Here is a 24,799-nt window from a genome sequence, read left to right on the forward strand (position 1 = left end):
GATAATACAAGATGCCCCACATAATATGCTGCCAGCCAAACAACTAGATAGTAAATCTTCACTTATCTCCATTCTTGTTACCGTACAGTGCCATTTTCTTGGTTCTCACACACAGTATAATTTTTCCACAGTACCTCCATCTCCAATCTTTGGGGGGGGGGGGGGTGTTTTTCATGTAATATATGGAAGCCTACAAGAAAATGCTAAAAAAACAACATAATATAAAGAGAAAATTAAATACTGTACATGGACACATTGGCATCAAATAACTCCTGTGTTGATGTTCTTACAAACAAGTTTTTATATAAGCCTCAATCTTCTGTGTGTGAAGCCGACATGAGATCTAACGTGATCGAAGATTGCAGAGTGGGGAAGACGGGAAACGTTCATATAGACGGTCAGTGGTGATGGAGTCAGTGACGGACTCTGGCCAAATATGTTTCTAGAGCCGTAGTAGAAGATGAAGATGTTTTCCTCATCATGAAGTAGTTATTTCTCCTGTCACGTGTAATGAATATCTCCTGCAGTATTGCTAATGCTGATTCCAGTGTCGGTAAATGAGACGAGAATTAGCGTTATGGAAGATGAGTCTATGAGAAACGTATTCAGCTGCCGACTCCGAGGAAGAAACTGCTTGTTGTTTGTGGCCTAAATATATAGGTTTTATTAGTAGATGTCAGGGAAGAATGCAGTATGTTGTAAAATAATAAAAAATGCTATTAGTGATTGGGTCCCTGCTAATCTCTGTATTTTCTCGTCATTCTAAACAAACTTGTGATTCCTACAGCCAATCAGTTGCTGAAGCAGTGAGTATCATAGCCAGTGTGTGGGAGCATGGAGGAGATGTCCTAGTCAGCAATTCAACTTATGTTCCAGTCCATGCAAGACTAGAGAATACAACAGCTACATGTTCTATCTCCTCACGTTTCCTTTATTATTTCCAATAATTGTATTATTACACAGGATTTTTATGATGTTACATCGGCTCCTCTTCTCATTCAGCTCTCTACAATATCAGTACCTTTCAGTGAAGATCTTCTATTTAAGTGAATTTTCCTGATTAACCCATCAAGGATGGATATGGACAGAGACAAGATGGCAGATAGGATATTACACCTCACCCTAGAGATCCTCTTCCGGCTTACTGGAGAGGTGAGAGATTCTGGTGATGACACATAATATCCTTCTTATCTATGGGAATAATAGATCTCACAGTGGTGATGACTCTGGAAATGTGTGTAGTGAGATTAATGTATCTCCATAACCAGGATTACACAGTAGTAAAGAAGACCTCTAGTGAGCGCTGTCAGGACCCTGTGTCTGAGGGATGGCGAAGACCCCTGAGTCCAATCCCAAGACCTCCATGTAACCCCCTTGTATATGAGGACAACAAGGACCAGAAGATCCTAGAACTTACCTACAAGATGATTGAGCTGCTGACTGGAGAGGTGACACTGCTGGGAATGCTGGGACATTATGCAGTAACACTATGAAGGGATCGCGGGATGATGTTATCATTGTATGTGTCAGGTTCCTATAAGGTGTCAGGATGTCTCCATCTATTTCTCCATGGAGGAGTAGGAGTATTTAGAAGGACACAAAGATCTGTACAACTACGTCATAATGCAAGTTCCTCAACCCCTCACATCACCAGGTAATAGACAGGACTAAATACACATGGCCTATAATTATCTGTCTGTAAATGAAAAAAGTCCCTGTTTGTGTTTCTTCCAGTTCTACCCAGTAAGAGGACAACACCAGAGAGATGTCCCCATCCTCTTCTTCCACAGGACTGTAAACAAGAAGATCCCAATGTTCCTCAGGATCATCAGGTAAATGGAGAGAAGGTGTCAGGAGATCTCATCTATGATGTGTAGACGGCTGTGAAGGTCTTGTGATCAGTCTTGTTTTATCCACCAGGATTATATGTTATATACTTACGTAATGAGAACGGTGAAGATGGCAGGATTAGAGCTGGTCATAGATGTGACTTCTCTATCTGTCTGTGACTTTTACAATATTTGTTTCAGGGTGAAGATCTGACCCGTATTAATACTACAGAGACATATGGGAGGGGTGATAAGTGGTGTAAGGAGGAAATTCCTACATATGACTACCCAGGTGAGCAGTAACCCCTAAATGCAGAGAAGTCGCAGATTCTTTTCAGTCACCAGCTGTGGCTGCTTTATCGATTGTCTATTCTGGTCGTATCACAATCGTGTGATCACCATTTTGCCACTAGACCACAACATTCTGCTCCATTTGAAAATGTTGAAATTACTTTGTGAAATTTTTAAATCTTTAACTATAGAACTTACAGCCTGGAGTATCCACCTATGCCCTGGGATTAGGAGACGTTGCCTGTTACCTGCCCAGATCTGTAAACTACAAAGCCAAATGACGTAGAATGTGCTGACAAGTTAGAAAATCACTTGAAAAATATTATGAAGTGCCTGTACGAGAATTCTGAATGTAATGATGCTATTGGCTTCCTAGAACCCTAATATCTTATTGGATGAAACTTCCTTCTCTTCATTCTGTGCTGATGAATGCGCTCATATGGTCCCCACAAGACCAGGTCCAATCTTTCTGGCTAAACTTCGCTTTTATGAGCAACAACAGTAAATGTGCAGCGAGGCCAAGTGTGAATTTCTGTACAATAACACCAGAGTTTCCCTTTATCCTGACTCTCCAATTTATTTTAAAACCAACCAATTTCCGGGAGGATTATGAAAAACTACATACAAAACATTACACTTGTCCCATGATATATCTCAAAGCTGTGCATGGCTGATGGATGTAATATACAGGTCCTTCTCAAAAAATTAGCATATAGTGTTAAATTTCATTATTTACCATAATGTAATGATTACAATTAAACTTTCATATATTATAGATTCATTATCCACCAACTGAAATTTGTCAGGTCTTTTATTGTTTTAATACTGATGATTTTGGCATACAACTCCTGATAACCCAAAAAAACTGTCTCAATAAATTAGCATATCAAGAAAAGGTTCTCTAAACGACCTATTACCCTAATCTTCTGAATCAACTAATTAACTCTAAACACATGCAAAAGATACCTGAGGCTTTTATAAACTCCCTGCCTGGTTCATTACTCAAAACCCCCATCATGGGTAAGACTAGCGACCTGACAGATGTCAAGAAGGCCATCATTGACACCCTCAAGCAAGAGGGTAAGACCCAGAAAGAAATTTCTCAACAAATAGGCTGTTCCCAGAGTGCTGTATCAAGGCACCTCAATGGTAAGTCTGTTGGAAGGAAACAATGTGGCAGAAAACGCTGTACAACGAGAAGAGGAGACCGGACCCTGAGGAAGATTGTGGAGAAGGACCGATTCCAGACCTTGGGGAACCTGAGGAAGCAGTGGACTGAGTCTGGTGTGGAAACATCCAGAGCCACCGTGCACAGGCGTGTGCAGGAAATGGGCTACAGGTGCCGCATTCCCCAGGTAAAGCCACTTTTGAGCTACAGAGAAGCAGCACTGGACTGTTGCTAAGTGGTCCCAAGTACTTTTTTCTGATGAAAGCAAATTTTGCATGTCATTCGGAAATCAAGGTGCCAGAGTCTGGAGGAAGACTGGGGAGAAGGAAATGCCAAAATGCCTGAAGTCCAGTGTCAAGTACCCACAGTCAGTGATGGTGTGGGGTGCCATGTCAGCTGCTGGTGTTGGTCCACTGTGTTTCATCAAGGGCAGGGTCAATGCAGCTAGCTATCAGGAGATTTTGGAGCACTTCATGCTTCCATCGGCTGAAATGCTTTATGGAGATGAAGATTTCATTTTTCAGCACGACCTGGCACCTGCTCACAGTGCCAAAACCACTGGTAAATGGTTTACTGACCATGGTATTACTGTGCTCAATTGGCCTGCCAACTCTCCTGACCTGAACCCCATAGAGAATCTGTGGGATATTGTGAAGAGAAAGTTGAGAGACGCAAGACCCAACACTCTGGATGAGCTTAAGGCCGCTATTGAAGCATCCTGGGCCTCCATAACATCTCAGCTGTGTCACAGGCTGATTGCCTCCATGCCACGCCGCATTGAAGCAGTCATTTCTGCCAAATGATTCCCGACCAAGTATTGAGTGCATAACTGAACATTATTATTTGTTGGTTTTTTTGTTTGTTATTAAAAAACACTTTTATTTGATTGGATGGGTGAAATATGCTAATTTATTGAGACAGGTTTTTTGGGTTATCAGGAGTTGTATGCCAAAATCATCAGTATTAAAACAATAAAAGACCTGACAAATTTCAGTTGGTGGATAATGAATCTATAATATATGAAAGTTTAATTGTAATCATTACATTATGGTAAATAATGAAATTTAACACTATATGCTAATTTTTTGAGAAGGACCTGTACATTTATTTATGCCTGCAGAAGATATTGGCATGGCTCGAGCCTTGGTTTCATGGATTCACTCCATGTCATAAATTCCATTATGTTTTCAATCCTAAGGAATTTAGATTACTGCACAATCTCTCCTGAAATGGGGAGCACTAATACTTTCTCTACTCTTTTCTTTGACTATCTAATATATGTTTTTGAAACTTATCTGGCAGAAAATTACGATAATTTAGATTGCCAAGAACCACCAAGCCCCACACTGTAACAACTCCAGAGAGGTTTCACTAGTTACTCCTTTTTTAATGATGAAGATGGTTGAGTTTGATCATTTCAGTAGATGTGTTTATTGTCTATATTCACAGTTTTCGGCTACAGAAGTTAGCTCACAAAATATCTGATAAAGAGTTCCTGCAGCCAGTTTTGTGTTCCTAATCAATCATGGCCCTTTTTTCAAATCAGACTTGTCACTTCAGGTAGTGATAATTTTAGAATTCTTCACAAAATATAAGCCCAATTTTTTCACTTTCACAAAGGGTAATAGCAAACAGATGGACCTCACAAATTATGTTACAACTTCTCTTGTATACGACAATACCCTATATACGGTTGTACGTTACTGTCTCGGCACATTTCAGGGTTGAGAAGGGAAAGCGTGCCATTCAGCTTTTTTAATCCATATCTTACTGGAATAGTTTGCAGAAACAATGTATTAAGAGCAGTGTTTGTGGCCACCTGGCAGCTCAAAAGATGGCTACCACGAACAGGCTTAGCGCTTTTTACTCCATTTTTCCTGATCCCTCAGTCATCACCCTTTAACACAGTGGTTCTCAAACTTTCTAATGCCGTGACCCCGCAATACAGTTCCTCATGTTGCGGTGACCCCCAACCCAAAAAATAATTTTGGTGGCTACTTTAAAACTGTAATTTTATTAGTTATGATTCGGAATGTAGGAAATTCTAGGGCCTAGCTAGAAGGAAAGGTAACAGGAGCGTTGGGGGCTCATTACACAGACACCAAGATTGTTTTTTTTTTGGCTAGTGCTCAGAAAATTCCTTAAAGGGGATGTCTCAAGATGAATCTTCAGAAGCACAGCACTCCTCTGACACCTGGCTTCCTGAAGATTGACAAGTCACACCAGTGTTGGCCCAAACTATGTGCTCTCCCAGGCGGTTGGCAGAGACAACGTTCCCTCTGCAGCACAGGGGACTGAAGACGGGACATAACCAGCTTCAAAGCGAACGCAAAGACATTTTAATAGCTGGTACATTGCAAAGTTGATAGTTTTTACAAGCTGTACTCAGTTTTACCCACATAAGAACTTGGCACAACCTCTGCAGGTTTTTGCTATGTTATCTGAAGACAGCGGGAGATGGAGGCTGAAACACAGAATTGTGCACTCACCTTCCTGGTGCCCGGCTGCCCATAGAGAACTCACTACTGGGGACACCATTCTGTGCCAGCTATTAACATCGCTCAATTTAAAGGGGTTCTCCAATCACAAAATATGCATGACTGACCCTTTAATAAGGTGAAATGGTTCATTAAAGGGGTCCTTATGTATACACGTCCTGCTGGTGGGGGAGGGGAGTGACCGCTGGGATCTGCACAGTAATGAGGATTAGACCTGGAGATCCTTTTATCCAGACGTCTGCTAATCCGGCACATATAATCCCACCCCAGATTACTGGTGACCGTGCTCGACCCTGTGCCCTTCCTCCTCTGCAGAGGGGCCCCACATGTGGCTACAGGAGGACGGACCCCCATGTGCTGGGGTCCTACAAGGTGGTACCTGACCCCCGCCGTGCCAGGGAGGTGACAAGCAGGGAGGACATGATGGACGTGCTGCAGTGCAGGGAGAGGACACTCACCAGGTTCAGTGGACTTTCCATCACTTCCATAGAGGCCGGCAGGACGTGTGCGCACGGGGGAGAGCTAGGCCGGAGGCGGCGGCCGGGTGCAGTCATCAGGCCGCGCTGCGTCCAGTGCTCCGGGAGGAAATCCCGGCTCCGATCACAACAAGCAGCTCCTGCTGCAGAAACAACTTCCTCCTCGAGCCCCGCCCCACTTACGTCACTCTCCTCGCAGCCAGGACGTAGCGGAGGCGGCGCTGGTTACCGGGGAGACCGGGAGTAAAGCTAGCAGTCCAGGCATACGGGGGAAGGTGGATGGGGAGGTGAGAGAGGTGGCGACCCCTGTGTTTTGGTCGTTCGACCCCCCTCGGGGTCGCGACCCCCAGGTTGAGAACCGCTGCTTTAACACCACTACATGGATCTGGGCTTGCATAAAGACCTCCCTGACTTGGGCCACAGAGTTGCCTGCTGTTCAGTGGTGAGAAATGGGAAGAACAATAGTTAGGTAGCCTGGTCAGAACCAGTAAAGCAGAGAACATACAAAATCAGAAGACGTAAGAGTAGTCCGCAAACAGGCCGGGATCACAACAGGGAACAAATACACAAGCCTTGAGCTGAGCATAGAGGACTGAACCAGAGGACAACAAGGCTGTATCTGGCAGATTCCTTCAATATGCTTCGAACTTTCGTAGAATATGTTGCTATCCAATTGGCTGAACCAGGGAGAAGATTACTTCAGCTGGACAGCACAACACCCATACTGCCAGACTGAATGGTTCTACTTGTCTCAGGCACCCTAATAGTGGCTCAATCAAGCCTATTTTGTCCAGACTTTCTGGTACCAATGTCTACACCATTACAAGCTTGGCCTGCAATATGAATAAGGACACACCTGGTGACGTCATAGGAGCAAATTCCTGAAGACATGTGATTCACCATCTGCAGATGCACTAATATGACAAAATTTCAGAAAATTAGAGTTGTAGACATCCCCATAAAATCACTCCATTTTGGAAATTATAAACCTCAGTAGTGATGAGCGAATATACTCGTTACTCAAGATTTCTCGAGCACGCTCGGGTGTCCTCCGAGTATTTTTAGTGATCGGAGATTTAGTTTTCATCGCCGCAGCTGAATGATTTACATCTGTTAGCCAGCATAAGTACATATGGGGGTTGCCTGGTTGCTAGGGAATCCCCACATATAATCAAGCTGGCTAAGAGATGTAAATCATTCAGCAGAGGTAAGGAAAACTAAATCTCTGAGCACTAAAAAATACTCGGAAGACACCCGAGCGAGCTCGGGAAATCTCGAGTTATGAGTATATTCGCTCATCAGTAAACCTCAGAGAACTAATCTATTGAAGTAGTGACAATTTGTGAATCCACGGGCACTTTCCGGAAATTAGAACACAGTGGATGTAGGAGAAAAAAAATGCAAATATGCCATTTTATTAACCAACACATAGTGCCCTGATTGTGCTCCAGGAGATACGCGCACTGTAAATTAAGTGGGTTTATCTCACTATAGTAATGCCAAACACATGTGGTTTGGGCACATTGAAAGGCTCAGAAGGGAGGGGGAAGTTTGACTTTGGCAGAGTGGTTATTGCTGGATTGGTTTATGGAAGCCATATTACTTTTCAAGAGCTTTTGAGAACCACTATAATGTGAAAACCTCTGTTTTTCCACTGACAGATGATGGTCCTGAGTGAGGACTTGTTTTTTGTTAGATGAATAGAAGTTTTTATTGGTATTAGGTTCGTCACCATAAGGTTTCTTTGTGGCTTTTTATTCCATATTTGGAAGGCAGAATGAACAAACAGTTGAACACGACTCTCCACTGGTTCATCTTATGAGATTTTCTATTAGACTGAGTTGTCATTGTCTTGGTGAAGAATTCAGTATTTTTACATAACTTTCCATTTTTAAAGATAGCTGAAGTAGAAATGGTAAATGACATTCAAAGATACTTTATTCAAAATTAATAATTGGTTTCTATCTTGGCAGATGACTGTACCAGGAGATCCAAGGAACAGCTAACATCTTCAATTTTTAAATCGGATGATTTTGGGATCCCACTGTGTACAATTGAAGTTAATTCCATTACTCCAGATATATCATCATCCCTTCAGAGCAAAGATCTCTCATCTGATCCTTTGAAACAGGTCCTGTCTTCTGATTAATTGGCGACAACTAAAGAAAATCAGAGTCACAAAATAAGCATTAAAAACGGAAATACTCCTAAATCAAAGAAGCCATTTTCATGTCCAGAATATGGAAACAGTTTTCCCTTTGAAAAGTCTTTTTGCGGGACACTACGGCTATCGCCGATGTCCCCTGACTGCGGGGCCTCGGCATGGCTCTCACCGGGTCTCCCATGGGGTGATGTCGCCGAGTTCCGGGGGGCCGGGCTTGGTTTGGGGCGGGGCCCTTTTCAAAAGAGGCGGCGCTTTGCTTCCTGCCCTTCCGGATCCCCTCACTTGCACCCGGACCTGTCTTGGGGCTGCCGGAAAATGGACCCGCTCCAGGAAGCGGTGAGGGAGAAGATTGGCAGGGAGGGTAGCGGTTGGCTAGCGGCGCTACTGGCCGCGGGCGTCTCCCTCCCTGCAGCGAGCCAGGCGGTGCCGTCGGTCAGGTGGCGATCTGGCAGAGCCTCCCGGCCTCCGGCACGTCTGAGCCCGCCAGTAATTTCAAAGAGGAGCGCGCGCGGCTCAAGCGCGCGCGCATCCTCTCACGTGGGCAGACAGCACAGCGCGACGGCGGCGGTCGGGCAGAGGCAGGAGGGGGGAACACAAGGGTTGATCAGCTCCGCTCATACGTCGGTACTAACCCCCTGGGGAGGGAACGCTCAGCAGCAGCAGCAGCACTTAGTCACCCCAGCTGCACAGGAGTCTCGGGCAGTTGTTAGCATGGGGGGGGTTCAGGGCTCAGCGGCGTCTGCATCATCACAGGAGAACGAGGGGACGGGGGAGTCACAGGATTTGTTCTCTCCTACTCTACAGCCTTTGGCGGGGAGTGGGAATAATACTGGGAAGGGACAGGAGCTAGGTGCAGTGGCCCAGCAGCAGGAGCATTCTGCGCCCATAATGGGACAGCAGACAGGGTTTGGACACACAGGGGTCCGTCATTCCCGGTAATTTTTTCAACACCTCACCAACTTACTGCTGGGTGTCAAACAGCCCAAGCTCACTTAGCGTCGGGGGTGGGGGAACATCTGAATGCCTCGGCAGGCATATCGCCGATGGCAACCGGTGTGGGACTCCCCATACAGGGTGCTGGCACCTCGGCTTTGGTCGGCGTTCAGAGCGCGAGTAACCGCTCCGCGCGCAGCGCGTCATCGTCGTCGTCATCCGGGCATGGCCGCCGTCATAGAAAAAGGCGCAGGGAACGTTATGATAGCAGGAGACGCTCCCACAGGTCCCGTTCCAGCCGTCGCAGCAGGCGGTCTAGAGCGTCAAGGTGGCGCTCTCCATCCTCTTCGGGCAGTTCATCTTGTCATTCTCGTCATCACGATGCGTCGGAACGCAGGTCCACTTCACGGATCGGGCAGCGAGGTGCTACTATCCACGCACCTCAGGAGCAGAGTCGCTCAGAACCCAGTATACAACCCGGTGAGTACGCCTTTACTGGTGCTTGGGGAGCTGATAGGGGAATTACGGGTAATATGACAGATGCGGCCCCGTTTAGCGCAGGCTGCGGCAGGATTTTCGTAAACCCCAAGCTGTTGCAACCCGCCACGCAGCCTAAGACAATACCTCCCACACGCCCCGATATTTACAAGGATGGCCTTTTTTGCGGGGTCCCACCCCTGGGGTCACACCTAGATATTGCCGTAAAGGAACAAATTTGGGCGAACGAATTCATAGACATTTGGTCCCTTGTATCCACAGAGCAACACTCGGTGGATAAGGAGAGACGGGTAGGCGAGAGAGTGTATGACAGAAAACCGAAGGTTGCCAAAACTATCAACAATTGGCTGCAGGCTTTCGCAGTTCTAGGATGCGTGATGGGAGAGAAACACCCAGAACGATGCTCCGAGCTTTTCATTTATATGGACAGCATATACAGTTCATATAAGTCCCATGGTGGCTCGGCCTGGTGGAAATACGATGAGGATTTCCGCCGCAGGCTAGCTGTCAATCCACATTTGGGGTGGGGGGTAAACGCCACCGATTCATGGCTGTGGCTGATGATGGCCCAGAAGACTATGCAGCCCTTTCCCGGGGCATCCGCCGGCAGTGCCAGCAATGCTGGGTCGGCAGTCGTACGCAGGCCAGGCACTTGTTGGCTCTTCAACGAGGGCCACTGCAAATTTTACGGATTGTGCAAGTATAAGCACGAATGTTCCGCTTGTGGGGGACCTCACTCTGCATCAAAATGCTCAAAAACCCCTCAAAAATCGATCAGTAACAAGTCATCCGCGGGGGTGAGCCATCTGACACCGGTGAGCGTAAAAAGCATGGAACCATGGTTGTCCAGATACCCCAATAAACCGGCTGCAGCTCAGCTAAGTTTTGGTTTTTCGTTCGGTTTTTTCATTCCTTTTATTTTTTCAAGAAAACCCCAGTTGTCAAAGAACTTAAAATCGGCCAGGGAACTCCCGGCCATTTTACACGACAAGTTGAATAAAGAGATTAGAGCAGGCCGCTTTCAAGGCCCGTTTGATTCTCTCCCCTTTTTTAACCTACGGGTTTCCCCTTTGGGCATTGTCCCTAAGAAGGAGTCGGGTAAGTACCGTCTTATTCACCATCTGTCATACCCAAAAGGCAGATCGGTGAACGATGGTATTCCCGAAGATGACACCACGGTAACATACATACCTTTCGACAGAGCTGTGGAAATGGTTAGAAAAGCAGGACCAGGCGCCCTCATGGCCAAATCAGATATTGAGTCTGCATTCCGGCTGCTTCCGGTTCACCCGGACTGCTATCACCTGTTAGGAGCCATGTTCGAGGACAAGTACTACTTCGATACATGCCTGCCTATGGGATGCTCAATTTCTTGCCATTACTTTGAAATGTTTAGTACATTTCTAGAGTGGGTAGCTCGCAAGGTTACGCGTTTGCCATCTATTACACACTACCTTGATGACTTTTTATTTGTAGGTCCGGCTAATTCGGAGGTGTGTCACGATGCCCTGGTCCAATTTAAGGACGTTATGTCCTGTTTTGGAGTCCCCTTGTCGTCAGAGAAAACCATCGGCCCCGTCTCTGTCATCACGTTCCTAGGAATCGAAATTGACTCGGTTGCTATGGAATTTAGGTTGCCCCAAGACAAGATATCAAAACTGCAAGAACTAATTGCGGGATGTCTATCGGTCGGTAAGGTTACACTAGTGCAAATGCAATCCCTCCTGGGATCCCTGAATTTTGCCTGTAAGGTAATGCCAATGGGCAGAATCTTCTCTCGCAGGTTAATTTTGGCTACGAAAGGTACGAAACAACCCCACCACAGGATCAGGATCACGGCGCAATTGCGCAGCGATCTGATTATACGGCAGCGTTTTCTCTTTTCCTACAACGGGAGAACATGCTTTCAGGAAAATGAATGTGACAGTGATAGCTTAGGGCTCAGGCTCGGTAAAGTGGATGCGGTGGGTTTCAGCGTCAGTTTTAGGGAACAGACGTGCGCGGACACATGGCCCGAATCGTGGGTAACCAGAGCCTGGACCCAGGATTTGGTGCTCCTGGAACTGCTTCCCCTAGCGGTTGCCATGGAGCTTTGGGGCCAGTTTTTGGCCAACAAACGTGTGTGTTTCAGGCTGAAATCGGACAAGGCCACGCATGCCCTTAATTTCCTATCATCATCCTCGTTGCCGGTCATAAAGGTCATCGGGTTCACAGTATTAAAATGTTTGGAGAGCAACACATGGTTAAAGGCGATCGCTCACAGTGTGGAAAAGGTCGGTTTTATGGATGTTAAACTTTGTTCTGATTCACAGATGCGGTATGGTCAGCAGCCGTGGGAACAGCAGCAAATGCGGGGATGCCCGCTTTCGGTTTGGGATGCCCTGGAGAGCTGATTTCGTTGTTAAGGTCTTCCATAGCTCCTGCCACATGGAAAGCATACGGTAAGGCATGGGATGAGTGGTGTTTGATGGCAGCTGAAAAACCGGTAGGTAGCTCTGATAGTTTGAGACTCCAGGTTACATTGGCCTTTTTGGCGCGCTTGCAGGCTTCGGGGGTGTCGGGAACAGCGGCTCGCAATCGCATTGCGGGGGTGGCGTTTCATTTTAAGCTGCGCGGTTGGCCGGATTCTACCAAACATTTTTTAATTACACAGGTTTTAAAAGGCTGGCGGCGGGCCAGTGCGCGCAGCGACCAAAGGAGGCCCATTTCTTTTACTCTCCTGTCCAATTTGGTTAGGGTATCGGGCTCGGTTTGCGACTCCACTTACGAGGCTACGTTGATTTCAGCGGCTTTCAGCCTGGCTTTCTTCGGGGCTATGCGGGTTAGCGAGATCCTCCCCTCGTCCCGCTGCAGGGCAGGCGGCCTGCAGCTGGAAGACCTGGTGATCTGTGACGACGGGCTGAGGGTAAGGGTGCGCAGATCCAAAACCGACCAGGAAGGCAGGGGTGTATGGTTCCCCCTTTTTGCCATCAAGGGATCGATTTGCCCGCTATCATTGGTTAGAAGTTACATGCAAATTAGGGGCAGCGGGTTGCAATTATTCATCCATGAGAACGGCTCCCCTCTGTTTGCGTGTCAGTTCCTAGCGATCCTTAGACAGGCATTGACATTTCTCGGTTTGACCGCAACGGAATTCGGTACTCATTCATTTAGGATCGGTGCAGCAACAGAAGCCTCCAGGGCTGGTCTGTTTGAATCAGATATACAGAGAGTGGGTAGATGAAGATCTCGCTGTTTCACTAGATATATCAGGCCGGAATTAGTGTTGCAATAAGTTTTGCTTAGATTGCGCTAGTAGGTTGCTTTTCTTTTTCGTAGGTGTCTTCCCTATTGTTGATCTCCCTCTTGTCCTTTCCGTTTCGAGTTTTTTATTTACTAACAACTGTTTGTCTCTGGTTTCAGATGGTATGAGACCCAGCATATGGCTGGTGGGCCATTGTTATATATACTGGGCAGCACGGCGTGCGGAATTATGCCCAGGAGGTCGTTCGCTTGGCCTTACAGGAATGGACGTCATCTGGCGCGGAACAAGAGGTTTAACATGGTCACAAGTCCTGCCGGAGATTGTGCGAATCGCAAGAGTAGCATCCTCGCCTACAGTGGTGGTTATCCACGCCGGTGGGAATGATTTGGCCTCTTTTCCTCTCGCTGAGCTGTTGACCCTGATGAGAGCCGATCTGGACAAACTTCCAGGCTTCTTTCCTGTAATGCGTTTGGTGTGGTCCGAGATGATCCCTAGATTGGTTTGGCGAGGTGCCAGGGAACTGGGAGCCATGGAAAGATCCAGACGCACGCTTAACCAGAGAATTTCTCGCTTCATCAGATTCAAGAGCGGTGTGGTGGTGAGACACCACCGGTTAGAAGGAGATAACTCCGGTTTTCTCTTGCCAGATGGGGTGCATCTCAATGATGCGGGTCTGGACATCTTCCTGGATGGGCTTAGAGAGGGCGTAGTTCAGGCGCTCCATTCGTTGGGTGGGTCGTAGCTCGTGTCACGGGCTACTCCGTGGCAGAATGGGTGGTTATGAGGTTGGTGAAGATACCTGCGCCGGGAGTCCGGAGGGCAGTAAATCTCCCTACACCCGCTTGGTTGGCAAAATGTTGCCGGGTTATAAGCTGCGACCTTAATTATTAAGCCAAAAGAGAAAAATTGATAAATTGAAGTTGACTTTAAGCAAGTTATTTATAAAGTTTAATAAAAGAAGTCATATTTGAAATATTCGGGTGTGGCGTCACTTTGTGGGAGTATAGTTTCTTTGGGTCTCTGCAGTCTGCGGGACACTACGGCTATCGCCGATGTCCCCTGACTGCGGGGCCTCGGCATTGCTCTCACCGGGTCTCCCACGGGGTGACGTCGCCGAGCTCCGGGGGGCCGGGCTTGGTTTGGGGCGGGGCCCTTTTCAAAAGAGGCGGCGCTTTGCTTCCTGCCCTTCCGGATCCCCTCACTTGCACCCGGACCTGTCTCCTTCCCTCCCTCCCTTTTGTTTGAGTGGTTATGTTTTTGTTTCTTCTTTCAGTCGCAGCAGCGGAATAGGTGGTTATGAGGTTGGTGAAGATACCTGCGCCGGGAGTCCGGAGGGCAGTAAATCTCCCTACACCCGCTTGGTTGGCAAAATGTTGCCGGGTTATAAGCTGCGACCTTAATTATTAAGCCAAAAGAGAAAAATTGACAAATTGAAGTTGACTTTAAGCAAGTTATTTATAAAGTTTAATAAAAGAAGTCATATTTGAAATATTCGGGTGTGGCGTCACTTTGTGGGAGTATAGTTTCTTTGGGTCTCTGCAGTCATTAAACATCCAAAAATTCACACAGTGGAGAAAAGATTTTCTTGTTGTAAGTGTGGAAAATGTTTTAAAAACAAATCACATCTTGTTAGGCACCAAAGAACTCACATAGGGGAGAAGCCTTTTTCCTGTTCAGAATGTGGGAAATGTTTTAGCCAGAAGTGCAAACTTGTTATACACCAAAGAACGCACACAGGGGAGAAGCCTTTTTCCTGTTCAGAATGTGGGAAATGTTTTATTAGGAAATGTAATCTTGTTACACACCAAAGAACCCACACAGGAGAGAAGCCTTTTTCATGTTCAGAATGTGGGAAATGTTTTAACGAGAAAAGAGATCTTGTTATTCACCAGAGAACTCACACAGGGGAGAAACCTTTTTCCTGTTCAGAATGTGGGAAATGTTTTAACGGGAAAAAAGATCTTGTTATTCACCAGAGAATTCACACAGGGGAGAAACTTTTTTCCTGTTCAGAATGTGGGAAATGTTTTAATAGGAAATGTAGTCTTTTTATACACCAAAGAACCCACACAGGGGTAAAACCTTTTTCATGTTCAGAATGTGGGAAATGTTTTAACGAGAAATCGGTTTTGGTTAAGCACCAGAGAACCCACTCAGGGAAGAGGCTTTTTTCCTGTCCAGAATTTGAGAAATATTTTAATAAGAAATGTAATCTTGTTACACACCAAAGAACCCACACAGAGGAGAAGTCTTCTTCATGTTCATAATGTAGGAAATGTTTTAACCAAAAATTGTATTTCTAATAGGGATTGTCCATTACTAGGACAACACCTTGTCATTCCTCATGTTTGTCATATTTCAAATAAAAACACTCATACTTGTTTTCCATGGAAAACTCTATTCTCTTTTGTGTCTTCAGGTTTCTTGGTGGTGTGTGAACATGATCATACAGACTTGTTCACTGTGCAAGTAGCCCATGTGTTCCTGTTTCCATAATTGTTCTCTTGTGTCTACAAGACTGGGGAGTTCCACCACTCCTCTTGGGCTATCTGCACAAAAGCTGTTCTACCCTGTATGCACACATGGATTTTTCCTCTCTGAACCCTGTTCACACAGGTTATATACAGATGATCAGGTTTTTAAATACATCAGATAGGGATTGCATACATTAGTTAGGACTGCTCTGATAAGGGTATACCGTGAAGATTGGTAGAGCAGCTTAGTATACATTTTTTGCAAAAAACGTATCAACCAAATACCCTGTTTTTTACATCTTTTACTAGCACTTGCGGATTACTGCAACATTTTTTCAAACTGAGTGTTTTTGGTTTTACTATTCTCTTTTGTGTCTTCAGGTTTCTTGGTGGTGTGTGAACATGATCATACAGACTTGTTCACTGTGCAAGTAGCCCATGTGTTCCTGTTTCCATAATTGTTCTCTTGTGTCTACAAGACTGGGGAGTTCCACCACTCCTCTTGGGCTATCTGCACAAAAGCTGTTCTACCCTGTATGCACACATGGATTTTTCCTCTCTAAACCCTGTTCACACAGGTTATATACAGATGATCAGGTTTTTAAATACATCAGATAGGGATTGCATACATTAGTTAGGACTGCTCTGATAAGGGTATACCGTGAAGATTGGTAGAGCAGCTTAGTATACATTTTTTGCAAAAAACGTATCAACCAAATACCCTGTTTTTTACATCTTTTACTAGCACTTGCGGATTACTGCAACATTTTTTCAAACTGAGTGTTTTTGGTTTTACTATTCTCTTTTGTGTCTTTTGTTTTCCATGGCGGCGCTGTTCAAGTGGTCTTGACACATTCCCTGGGCACATGTGAGGTTGTTACATAACATGAGCCCAGCGCCGAATCAGAACTGGCTTTATTGTTCCTGCCTTCAGAAGTATTGAAAATCAAAAAGAAACCAAGGCTGCGGCTGCTCTCTGACTTAGGCTGGAGTGACACACAATATATAAAATATCGCTCCGTTTTACATGGACGAGAATCGCAGAAATGTTTCCCAACAGTGATCCGTATGTTATCCATGTGCAGTGTGAGGATGCGATTTTTCTTAAAAAAAAATATCCGTGTGACATCCGTATACCGAGATTTTCTTGCCGGCTTGCAAAATGGACATATAATGGATCCATGGCCTCAAATATTCTTGAAAACATATATACAGTGTATTACTAAACAGCTCTTCAACACTTTCAATTCTCTACTCCGTCCCCCAGCATCTCCTCCCTCCCCTCTCATTTCTGCTGAAGAATATGCCTCTTTCTTTAAGCTGAAGATCGATAACATCAGACAAAGCTTTAGCCCGCAGCCCCCAATGCCCTTCCTCTTGACTTCTCAGCCCTGTTCCAAAGCCAGCTTCTCCACCATAACAGACGATCAGCTCTCCTTCCTTCTGTCAAGATCACATCTCACCACTTGCATGCTTGACCCGCTCCGTCCCACCTCATCCCTAACCTCACAAAAGTCTTCATCCCAATCCTAACACAACTCTTCAACCTCTCACTTACAAACGGTGTCTTCCCCTCATCCTTTAAACACGCATCAATAACACCTATCCTCATAAACCCTCCCTCGACCCATCTTGTGTTCAGCTATTGCCCAATATCCCTTCTCCCTTATGCCTCAAAACGACTGGAACAGCATGTCCATCTTGAACTGTCCTCCCACCTCTCGTCCTGCTCCCTCTTTGACCGGTTACAATCTGGCTTCTGACCACATCACTCAACTGAAACTGCCCTAACTAAAGTGACCAATGACCTACTAACCGCCAAGAGCAGGCGACACTACTCTGTCCTCCTCCTCCTGGACCTGTCTTCTGCCTTCTACACTGTGGACCACTCCCTCCTATTGCAGATTCTCTCATCTCTTGGCATCACAGACTTGACCCTATCCTGGATCTCATCATATCTAACAGACCGGACATTCAGTGTCTCCCTCTCCCACAGCACCTCATCTCGCCCCCCTGTCTGTCGGAGTTCCCCAAGGCTCAGTTCTAGGACCCCTACTCTTCTCCATCTACACCTTCGGCCTGGGACAGCTCATAGAATCCCACGGTTAACAATATCATCTCTACACTGATGACACGCAGATCTACCTATCTAGACCCGACCTCACTTCCTTACTGACCAAAATCCCACAATGTCTGTTTGCTATTTCATCCGTCTTCTCTGCTCGTTTTCTAAAACTGAACATGGACAAAACAGAATTCATCATCTTTCTCCCACCTCACTCTACCCTTCCACCCGACCTATCCATCAATGTCAATGGCTGCTCACTTTCCCCAGTCGCACATGCTCAGTGCCTTTGGGGTGATCCTTGACTCTACCCTCTCTTTCAAGCCACATATCCAAGCCCTTTCCTCCTCTTGCCGTTTCCAACTCAAAAACATTTCCCGGATCCGTGCATTACTTGACCATGAAACCACAAAAACACTAGTACATGACCTTATCATTTCCCGCCTCGACTACTGCAACCTCCTACTCTCTGGCCTCCCCTCTAGCACTCTGGCACCACTCCAATCCATCCTAAACTCTGCTGCCCGACTAATTCACCTGTCTCCCCGTTACTCCCCAGTCTCTCCTCTCTGCCAGGCCCTTCACTGGATTCCTATTGCCCAGAGGCTACAGTTCAAAACACTAACAATGACATACAAAGCAATTCACAACCTGACTCCTCCATACATCTGTGACATGGTCTCCCTGTACCTACCTACACGCAACCTTCCATCGTCTCATGATCTTCTCTACTCTCTTATCTCTTCCTACTACAACCGAATCCAAGACTTCTCCCGTGCTTCCCCCATACTCTGGAACTCTCTACCTCAACACATCAGGCTCTCGCCTACCACGGAAACCTTCAAAAGGAACCTGAAGACCCACCTCTTTCGACAAGCCTACAACCTGCAGTGATCCCCAGTCTACTGAACCACCATATGACCAGCTCTACCCCCTCCTAGTGTATCCTCACCCATCCCCTATACACTTTGAGCCCTCGTGGGCAGGGTCCTCTCTCCTCCTGTACTTGTGTGTGCCTTGTTTTACTCATGTTTATTGTACTTGTCTATATTTGCCCCATTCACATGTAAAGCACCATGGAATAAATGGCGCTATAAAAATGTATAATAATAATAAATATATATTTTCAGTGAGACACATATATATTTATATTTCATACGGAGCTAGATAGCTGAATAGCCGGTAATTCAATTGTCGGGTTCTGTAAAATCATTACGGATCTCGACGGGACATGAGACATGGTTTATATACAGTAAACCATTGTAGAACAGTTTGATTTTTATATGTCCCTCACTAGTAATGTTAGTTGTGTGTGTGTGTGTGTGTGTGAAATTTGGGAGCTGTAGGTGTTAAATTAAAGGGTTAATTCATGGACAAAACTGACGTGGGCTTCCATGCTATTTTCTCCGTGAGAGAGGGAAAGCCAGTGACTGAGTGCAGATATTAATAACCTAGAAAGGGACTATGGTTATTGTCCTCCCCCGGCTAAAAACATCTGCCCCAGCCACCCCAGAAAAGGTGCATCTTACACACATCTTACAGATTCTGGCACTTAGCCTCTCTCTTCCCACTGCCCTGTAACATTGGCATATGGGGTAATAAAGGGTTAATGTCACCTTGCTATTGTTAGGTGACATTAAGCCTGGTTAATAATGGAGAGGTGTCAATAAGACGCCTATCCATTGTTAATCCAATAGTAGGAAATGGTTAAAAATACACACATATTAAGAATAAAGTATTTTAATGAAACAATTATACACAGGTTTTAATATCTTTATTGTACGCTCAATCCAAGCGAAGCCCTCTTCTGTAAAAAAAAATGCAAAATAAAAAAGCAACAATATCCCATACCTGTCTGTCGTACAGGCAAGTCACACGCAGTAATCCATATCTGGGGCATTTACATTTACAACCGGGAGCGCTGCTAATGCGGCCGCTCCCTGCTTTAAGTGACTGGGGAATGAATGAAATGCAGGGAATGGAGCTTCGGTGACTAGCGGTGCCATCACCAAAGCTGCGCCCCCTGGCGGCATGAACTCATATGAACTCTGTAGCGTGAGAAAATCAGTCCTCTGCACTGTCAGTGTCTGGTGTCACAGTGTGGAGCTGTCTGTACTGTTTGCCTGCTCCCAGCCTGCAGATAGCTGATAAATGATTCTTCTTGCCACATGACCTGCAGATTTCCCCATATGCTGGACACTTGTTTTTTTTCTCTCTCCTGTCTTTTCCCACAATACTTGCAGTGGACAGTGCTTATAGGGCAGCTTGGTCTTGTCTTTCCTTTCCTAGATACTGCATGTACCTTATCATCATCATTCTCACTGGTGCTGGCCATCATCTTCAGGCTGTGTTTTGTCAGCTCAGCAGCCCTGCAGATTTGCATGCATTTCTCTAAAGTCATGTTTTTCTCTCTCAGTAATCTTTCTTTGAGATGACTGTCTTTTATGCCACCCACCATTATGTCTTTGATTAGACTGTCCCTGATCTCTCCAGAGACATATTGCTGCAAGTCTCCTCAGCTCTGTCAGATATCTGTCCACATTTTCACCATCCTCCTGATGTCTTGTGAAAATTTGTTATCTTTCCACTGTCTCATTCTTCTTTGGGTCACAGTGTTTATCAAATGCCTGCACAATGTCTGCTAGGAGGAGGTTGTCTGTGTCTGGGAGTAAAGGTACCTTCACACTCAGCAACTTTACAACGAGAACGACAACGATCCGTGACGTTGCAGCGTCCTGGATAGCGATCTCATTGTGTTTGACACGCAGCAGCGATCTGGATCCCGCTGTGCCATCGCTGGTCGGAGCTAGAAGTCCAGAACTTTATTTCGTCGCCAGGTCGGCGTGTATCGTCATGTTTGACAGCAAAAGCAACGATGCCAGCAACGTTTTACATGGAGCTAACAACCAGCGAGAACAATAAGTGAGTCGCCGTTACGTCACTGGATCGCTCCTGCATCGTTCTGGTGTTGCCGTGTTTGACGTCTCTACAGCGACCTAAACAGCGACGCTCCAGCGATCGGCTCGTTGTCTATATCGCTGCAGCGTCGCTGAGTGTGACGGTACCTTAAGGTGTGGGATAATTCTCTGCCATTTTCCCCAATTAGGTAATAAAACAGCTTTGCTTTTCGTTTGTCATCAGTGGGGGCCACTGTCGGATCCACATACAGTGCAAACTCTTCCTTCCAATGTCTCCAACTCTGGGACAGATTGCATGATGTGATATCCAGTGTCTAAGGGGGCTTCAGGCTAGTCTCCATTTTGCCATAATGTCAGGGAATCTGTACTTAGGCTAGTTTCACATTTGCGCTACAATCCGCAGCATTTAATCCGCAACCTCAAACACACGAAAACCCGCATACAAACGCAGTGTTTTTTAGACGCATAAGGTAATGCATGCGGTTCAAAAAACACAGCATTTACATGCTTGCGTTTTCTGTGCGCATGGTGGAAAATTTAACAGGAGAAAAATCTAGATAAACAGACACCGCCAATGAGACTACAGTGGGCCTGCATACCTCCCAACCGTCCCGGATCCAGCGGGACTGTCCTGATTTTGACAGTCAGCCCCGCGATCCCAGGCGGGACATTAGTTGTCCCGCACTGGTTGGGAGGTATGTGATATCACCTGGTCCGCTCCCTGAGTCCCTGCACCCGCAGAGCAGCACACCACATATCGGCTGCTCTGTGCGCACAGGACCTGTGATGAGGTCACAGGATGGGAGGAGTCAGAGGGTCACATGATTGGGAGGAGTCAGGGGGTCTCATGATCGTGAGGACCTCCGTGTACAGGACTCTGCTGGTTGCCATGGCGCCAGACGGGTAAGTGTATGTGTGAGGTCAGGAGGTGTTTACAGTGTGGATGTAGCAGAGCCGTGTGTGTACGAGGTGTATGGATCGGAGCAGCGTGTGAAAGGTGTATGGAGCGGAGTCGTGTGTGTAAGAGGTGTACAGAGCCGTGTGCATGAGGTGTACAGAGTGCAGCCATGTGTGTACGAGGTGTATGGAGCGGAGCAGCGTGTGAAAGATGTATGGAGCGAAGTCATGTATGTAAGAGGTGTACGGAGCCGTGTGTATGAGGTGTACGGAGCACAGCCGCGTGTGTACGAGGTGTACGGCGCGGAGCAGCATGTGAAAGGTGTATGGAGCAGAGTCGTGTGTGTATGATGTGTACGGAGCGGAGCCACGTGTGTACAAGGTGTACAGAGCTGAGCCACGTGTGTACGAGGTGTAGAGAGCAGAGCCATATGTGTACGAAGTGTGCGGAGCAGAGCCATGTGTGTACAAGGTATACGGAGCGGAGCAGCGTGTGCAATGTGTATGAAGCGGACCGAGTGTACGAGGTGTACGGAGTGGAGCTGTGTGTGTACGAGGTGTACGGAGTGGAGCCGAGTGTGTATGAGGTGTACGGAGCGGAGCCGCATGTGCAAGGTGTGTGGAGCGCAGTCGTGTGTGCACGAGGTGTATGTAGCAGAGCTGTGTGTGTACGAGGTGTACGGAGTGGAGCCGTGTGTGTACGAGATGTACGGAGAGGAGCCGTGTGTGCACGAGGTGTACGGAGCTGAGCCATGTGTGCACAAGGTGTACGGAGCAGAGCCATGTGTGTACAAGGTGTACGGAGTGGAGCAGCGTGTGAAAGGTGTATGGAGCAGAGTTGTGTGTGTAAGACGTGTACGGAGCGGAGCCATGTGTTTAAGAGGTATACGGAGAAGAGCCATGTGTGTACGAGGTGTATGGAGTGGACCCGTGTATGTACGAGGTGTACAGAGTGGAGCCGTGTGTGTACGAGGTGTACGGAGTGGAGCAGCGTGTGAAAAGTGTATGGAGCAGAGTTGTGTGTGTAAGACGTGTATGGAGCGGAGCCATTATACAGTATGGAGTGTCATGTGTGGCAATTATACAGTATGGAGCATCACATGGGGCCAGTACACTGTATGCAGCATCATTTGGGGCCATTATACAGTATGGAGTGTCATGTGTAGCCATTATACAGTATGGAGCATCACGTGGGGCCATTACACTGTATGCAGTATCATTTGGGGCCATTATACAGTATGGAGCGTCATGTGTGGCCATTATACAGTATGGAACATCACGTGGGGCCTGTACACTGTAAGCATCATCATTTGGGGCTATTATACAGTATGGAGCATCATGTGGGGCTATTATACAGTATGGAGCATCATGTGTGGCCATTATACAGTATGGAGCACTGTGTGGCCATTTTTTTTGTTTATAATTATTGTTTACGAAACATTGAGATCAGAAGTGCTAAATGGGTGTGGTTGGGGCGTGACTAGTTGTGAAATAGGTGTGGTCAGAGTTGTGGCTTAAAATTTGCCACGGCGCACTGCGCGCGCTGCTAACTTTGTCCTTCTTTCCCTTCCTCAAAAGTTGGGAGGTATGGGCCTGTATTATAGGATATCTATATATAGTCCCTTGGACTGCTGAAATCTTAACAGTTTGCTACTGTATCCTGTGTCATGATGGATCTTCGCATGGAGAGCTTTTATTTCAACCTGGATTTAAGCATCAAGCTGTTTCTTGTCTGTGCGTTTGCTTGGGAGCAACAAATAAATAGAGAACGACAGAGAAGGACATGGCGTAAGCGTTTTTGGAGACACCCCATTATTGAACTCCAGGAGAGCCGTGGAGCCTATCACACGCTATATGGTGAGCTTAATGCCAACCCGGACAAATTCCCAGAATATACCAGGATGTTTAAAGACTCCGGGAATTGCTTGGCCATGTCCAAGGAGCCATCTGGCAACAGGACACCCAGCTCCGTAGAGCGATTCCAGCAGAGGAACGTCTCCTGGTTTCATTAAGGTACGTAATAATTCTAAACAAATGCCAGTCATAATTGTTGGTCTGCCATGTATTATTTGTATTTTCCTTTATGTCTTTAGCTAAACACCACCATAAATGGAATTGATTGTAATTTTCTTTTTTTATTTTATTTCAGATTTCTGGCAACCGGAGAGAGCTTATCATCCCTCCACTTTCAGTAACGGCTTGGAATTTCAACCCTGTCTGGAATAGTTGCGGACACCTGCCAGGCTTGTGGAACATTCTCCGGGATGAATTTATACCCCTACCCACAGAGGACATGTGGATTGCAATTTCAGAAAAATTCTGGAGTGTGTGTGATTTCCCCAACTGTTTGGGAGCAGTGGATGTAAAGCACATACGCATCATCAAATCCGCCAGAACTAGATCGGAGTACTTCAACTACACAAAATATTTTTCCGTTGTGCTCATAGCAATAGCAGATGCGGACTGTCGCTTCATCACCATGGACTTTGGAGCTTTTGGCCATGGCAATGACTCACAGACTTTCAAGAACTCGGATATGGGCCGCCGTGTGTATGGCAAAAATTTTAATTTTACACTGCCATGACCTCTCCCCAACACTCAAGGCCCACTGATGCCATTTGTTATGGTTGGGGATGAGGCCTTTCAGATATGTAAAAACCTACTGAAGCCATATTCCAGTCGGGACTTGAACCACACTAAAAGGATTTATAACTACAGACTGACCAGGGCCCGAAGAACAGTAGAATGTACCTTTGGGATTCTAGTCTCAAAATGGTGCATTCTTGCGACAGCCATTAATCTAAAAATGGAGACAGTTGATGAGGTGGTCAAAGCCTGTGTGGTTCTCCACAATTACATAATGGCTAAGGAGCGACCCAACATTGAACTGGATGAACCGGTTGCAAACCTATTGCCAGATTACCAGAACCCGCTGCGGTCCACTGTTGAAGTTGGCAACATGCGGGACCAATTTGCGTCCTATTTTGATTCTGATATTGGACATGTGGCATGGCAAGACAATAGCGTGTAAAATGTCCTGTTGGGTTTGGGTCTGTACCAGTTATGTTTTAAATGCTAATAATATTTTTTGTTAATAAAATTTGTGTTTTGATATCTTGACCGAGTCTCATATGTATTTCCTCTAAAAACCACTTATGTTGTTAGTGGTAAGGTAGTTGACGTCATTACGTCCTGATTCTGTTCTGCAGTATCTATTGGACGCAGACTGAAGAGACGATGGAGGTATAATACAAAGCAGATCTACACTCATCAAGTCAGGTGTCATAAATAATAAATTCATGATGCACAAATAACAGCCTCATGAATTCACTATTTCTGACATA

General features: G+C 46.1%; 1 protein-coding gene across 4 annotated transcripts; it reads left to right on the top strand.

Moving 5' to 3' along the window:
* Nucleotides 1–600: 600 nt before the first annotated feature.
* On the top strand, nt 601–14,937 carry LOC138663607 (uncharacterized). Of its 4 annotated transcripts, XM_069749872.1 has the most exons (7): nt 601–1,152; nt 1,269–1,448; nt 1,531–1,654; nt 1,735–1,832; nt 2,031–2,121; nt 8,236–8,393; nt 12,170–14,937. In XM_069749872.1, the coding sequence occupies exons 3-7, from the start codon at nt 1,624–1,626 to the stop codon at nt 12,248–12,250; spliced, it is 459 nt and encodes a 152-aa protein (XP_069605973.1). In that variant the 5' UTR covers nt 601–1,152; nt 1,269–1,448; nt 1,531–1,623; the 3' UTR covers nt 12,251–14,937. The 4 variants fall into 4 exon arrangements, with proteins under 4 accessions (XP_069605973.1, XP_069605975.1, XP_069605974.1 ...); XM_069749874.1 differs by lacking the exon at nt 12,170–14,937 and having other exon boundaries at nt 8,236–10,037; XM_069749873.1 differs by lacking the exon at nt 601–1,152 and having other exon boundaries at nt 1,163–1,448.
* Nucleotides 14,938–24,799: the final 9,862 nt, after the last annotated feature.

This window comes from Ranitomeya imitator, chromosome 2 (genome assembly GCF_032444005.1).
Source record: "Ranitomeya imitator isolate aRanImi1 chromosome 2, aRanImi1.pri, whole genome shotgun sequence".
Taxonomy (NCBI): domain Eukaryota; kingdom Metazoa; phylum Chordata; class Amphibia; order Anura; family Dendrobatidae; genus Ranitomeya; species Ranitomeya imitator.

What these genes read in the sequence shown, in the direction of transcription:
- LOC138663607 (XM_069749871.1), top strand. Translation starts at nt 9,470, where the DNA reads ATGGCAACCGGTGTGGGACTCCCCATACAGGGTGCTGGCACCTCGGCT.